Source organism: Octodon degus, unplaced genomic scaffold, assembly GCF_000260255.1.
Source record: "Octodon degus isolate 3935 unplaced genomic scaffold, OctDeg1.0 scaffold00042, whole genome shotgun sequence".
In the NCBI taxonomy this organism is placed as follows: domain Eukaryota; kingdom Metazoa; phylum Chordata; class Mammalia; order Rodentia; family Octodontidae; genus Octodon; species Octodon degus.
In genome coordinates this window covers 211,393-215,647 of record NW_004524618.1, presented here as the reverse complement: position 1 = coordinate 215,647, position 4,255 = coordinate 211,393, and the positions used below count along the sequence as shown (strand labels likewise).

The 4,255-nt window shown below is 41.3% G+C and overlaps 1 protein-coding gene across 1 annotated transcript in view; it reads left to right on the top strand.

Moving 5' to 3' along the window:
• Sec31b (SEC31 homolog B, COPII coat complex component) overlaps positions 1-4,255 on the top strand; it is a 42,910-nt gene that overhangs the window by 24,531 nt on the left and 14,124 nt on the right. Inside the window, 1 exon segment of the mRNA XM_012514790.1 lies at positions 2,284-2,442. Within this exon segment, the coding sequence (XP_012370244.1) occupies positions 2,284-2,442 (159 nt within the window).

The window sequence follows — 4,255 nt, the reverse complement described above, 5'->3', positions numbered from 1 at the left end:
ACTGTGGGGGAAAAAGACCTCTTCTCTATTGTTGGTAGACTGGTGCAACCACTGTGGAAATCAGTGTGGAGATTCCCCCCAAAACTAGAATTAGACATCCTATTTGACCCAGTTTTACACCCTTCTGGATATTTTCTGACTTAAAAACATCACACCAGAGTGATAAATGTACACCTATGTTTGTTTTTGTTTTTTTTTTTTTTAAACATTTATTTTTTATTTGTGTGTGTGTGTGTGTGTGTGTGTGGCCAGCTCAGCCCACCTGGGGGCGGGGCTGGCTGGCATATGGTGCTGGGGGATTGAACTGCGGTCCCTGTGCTTTACTAACCTTGTTCTAAGTAAGTGCTTTAGACCACTGAGCCATCTCACCAGCCCCCACCTATGTTTGTTTATGGCAGCACAATTTGTAATAAAATTTTGGGAACAACCCAAATGCCCATCAACTGAGAGACTGATAAAAAAGATGAGTGTTTTTGTTTTTGTTTTTTTGTTAAACCGGGGATTGAATTGAGGCCCTTGCGCTTGCCAGGCAAGTGCTTATTCTACTGAGCCATCTACCTGGCCCTGAGACTTTTATATAATGGAGTACTACTCACCCATAAAGAAGTATAAACTGGAGACTTGTATAGGTAAATGGATGCAACTTGGGACCATATTCATAAGAGAAGTCAGACTTACATGCAAACATAGTATCATCTCCCTAGTGTGAAAACCTGAAGAAGTGTGATAGAAACACATTTTAATTCTGGAAATAATGTTAGCCTTCCAATGTGTTTTCTTTTTTTAATGTTTTAGTACAGTGTCTACAGAGTCTCACTATGTAGATCAGACTCCTAGTGATTCTCCTGTTTTCAGCTTCCCACGTGCTGGGATTACAAGTGCGTGCCACCATGCCCAGTTTCATGCCCTCTTAGTGTGTCCCAGGGACGGGGCTGGCACGGCACACCAGGGATAGAACCCCAGCCATTGCGCTCTGCTTAAGCAGGCACTTTAGTCTGCTGAGCTATCTGGCTGGCCCCCAATGTTTTTTCTTCCTTCTCAACATTGGTTTTTTTTTTTTTTTTAAATTATTTTTATTTTTATTTATGTGTATGTGTGTGTGTGTGTGTGGCCAGCTCAGCCCACCAGGGGGCGGTGCTGGCTGGCATGTGGTGCTGGGGATTGAACCGTGGTCCCTGTGCTTTGCTAAGCTTGTTCCAAGTAGGTGCTTTAGACCACTGAGCCATCTCACCAGCCCCTCAACATTGTTTTAATGATTTCAAGTCTTTTAGATTTTCATAGAAATTTGTTATCTTCAGGTGTTTCACCTTAAAATGTCTCTTGTAATTTTTAATTTCTCTGTAATGTTTTTTTTTCTCTGTAATGTTTTCTAGTTTTTTGTTTATAGCTTTTATAAATTTTGTGGTGAGATTTATCACTATTTTATAACTGATGTGTTTTGTTTTTATTTGTCACCATGAAGTGGAAGTATAGTTGGTTTTCAATAAAGATTTATTTTTTTAAAAAAAGCTCTGTGGTACTCTAGAGAAAAAGGTAATTTTGTCTGGAGAAGTCAAGGAAGGCTTTCCATTGGCTAAAACAATTGAACTGGATCTTTTATAGAAATGGCTACCTAGGGCCGGGAGATAGCTCAGTGGAATAAGTGCTTCCCTGGCAAGCGCAAGGGCCTGAGTCCAATCCCTGGTTCCTAAAAAGCAAAAACAAACCATGGCTACCTAGCATATGTAAAACATTCCAGACAGAAAGAATAGCCAAGAGGAGAGATGTGAGTGTTTGGCAGAGATTTGGAAACTTTTAGTCATTTAAAAGATATGATTGGGGCTGGGGAGATGGCTCAGTGGAAAAAGCGCTTCCCCCGCAAGCTCAAGGGCCTGAGTTCAATCCCTCGTTCTGCCAAAAAAAAAATAATAATAATAATAAATGTAAAAAAAAAGATATGATCATTAGAAATTTGACTGCTGGCCAGGTGTGGTGGTTTGCACCTGTAATCTCAACACTTGGGAGAAGGCTGAGGTGGAAGATTGCTGTTAGTTGGAGGGCAGCATGAGCTGAACTACGTAGTGAGACCCTGTCTCTCTGTCTCTGTCTCTCTGTCTCTCTCTGTCTCTCTCTGTCTCTCTGTCTCTCTCTCTCTCTCTCTCTCTCTCTCTCTCTCTCTCTCTCTCTCTGTCTCTCTCTCTCACACACACACACACACATTTGACTGCTGAAAGGGGCCTATCTTGAGATGTTTGCTCGCTTTAATTTACTTACCATAACACTTCTTTATTACTACTCTTACAGCCACCAGTGCTGCAGCTGAGAGATCGGCTTTTTCATGCGTGAGGTTCTGCTGTCACAGGTCAATGGTCCTGCTTTTCCTTTCCCCTGGGTTGTTGTGGGAGCTGCCCCTGCTCTAAAGAGATGTCTCCTTACAGATCAGGATCCCAGCCTTCTCACCAGGTAAGGTCTTATTTGTTAATTCATTCACTCAAAAATATTTATGTGGTAGGCGCTTGGAATATTAATTTGGACCAAACACGAAAATGTTAATATGAACAAAAACAGAAGAAAATTTGTGAATTCTTAGAGCATAGAGTCAATTATTTTTCTAGGAACTATTGAATGATAAGAAGCTCATAGTCTAATGAAAAGTGATATGTAAAAAAATACAGTAAAATTGGAAAGGCCATGATTGAGGTCTGGCATGGGGCTGTGGCATCACACAGAAGGCATTTTCCTCTGCATGTGTTGGAGGAGGCAGTTGAGGGACTGTTCAGAGCACATGTGCGTACTCTGAACTAAGGGGCAGCCATACCTATTCAGGTACAGGATGGAGCATGTAGAGAAGCTGACAGAGTAGTCAGAGGCCCTTTGAGGAACTACTTATATTTTAATGAGGCTGCAACACAGGTGAAGGTAGGCATTAGATCACTAAAGCCCTGGAATTCTGTGCTAAAGAACTTAGCCTTGACCCTGAAGGCAGAGAGGAACTGCTGAACAGTGTTACATAGGAAAATGACATGATTAGCTATTTGTGTAGGAAGGATGGCTGGAGGCATTGAGGAAGCTACAGAGCAGGGAATGATGAGGATATGAAAAACTTGAATCTGGACAGTGAGGTTGGATTTGAGAGAGCAGGCAGATTAACAGAAACTCATAGTTGTTTAGGGGTATGTGGGGGGGGGCAGGGGGACAGAGAGAATGAAACTGGGAAAAATCCCCAGGTTTTGGACAGAGTGCTTAGGTAAATTGGGCACATTTAATGTGTGAGATCTGGCACTTACGAGAGGGCCTTGAGAACAAAATTCAGAGAGTTGTGATGATAGAGGCATCAGCCAGGGCTCTGATGACTCATCTTGTCCCACTTGCAATTCCCATCCTAAAACTACCTTTTTCCTACTCTGTCTCTTCCCCTCCTTTCTCTGTGTCTGTGTCTGTCCATTCCCCACCCCCTCTCTCTGTCTGTCTTTCTCTGTCTCTGTCTCTCTCTCTGTTATGTTTTCTGTGCTGAAACAATTATAGATTATTGGGAATCTCGAGCTTCCCTATTCTACCACTTAGCATAGTCTGGTGATGGCAAACTATGCCACAGACTGTTCATTACCACTGAAGGCTCTAAAAGATTCATCATTACTGACATAGGGGAATACCACAGTGCAATATCAAAATGAAGAAGTTGTCCTTAGTGTAATCCTGTGGTCCCTAACCTTTTTGGCACCAGGGACTGATTTTATGGAAAGTTTTTTCTATGGATGGGGCTGGGGAGTGATTTCAGGATTTGAGTACATTATATTCATTGTGCACTTTATTTCCATTATTATTACATTGTAATATATGTTGAAATAATAATGCACTCTCTATAGAGCCAGTGCGATTCCTGATCTTTGTTTTCTGCAGCTAGGGAGACAGTGACACTTAAGTATATTGTTTATAAGCCCAGACTACTCTGTAATCTTGTTTTGGCTGCTGTCAGAAAATGCTTTTTCAAAAACATGCAATATTGGTAGTGGAAGCAGACTTTTCAGTGCATTGGTGGAGATATCAACATATTTTGTCTTTATTTTAATCCAGATTGTATGGCGATTTGAAGTTGTCTCAGGATGCTGGAGATATAGCTCAGCAGCACAGGGCCTTCTTAGCAGGTACAAGGTGCTGCATCGACTGCTGGTATCAAAGAACAAAGTCTCGGACATGCTTTTATTTTTGTCTTTTTGAGACAGGGTCTCACTATTCAGTTTATTTATTTATTTATTTATTTATTTATTTATTTATT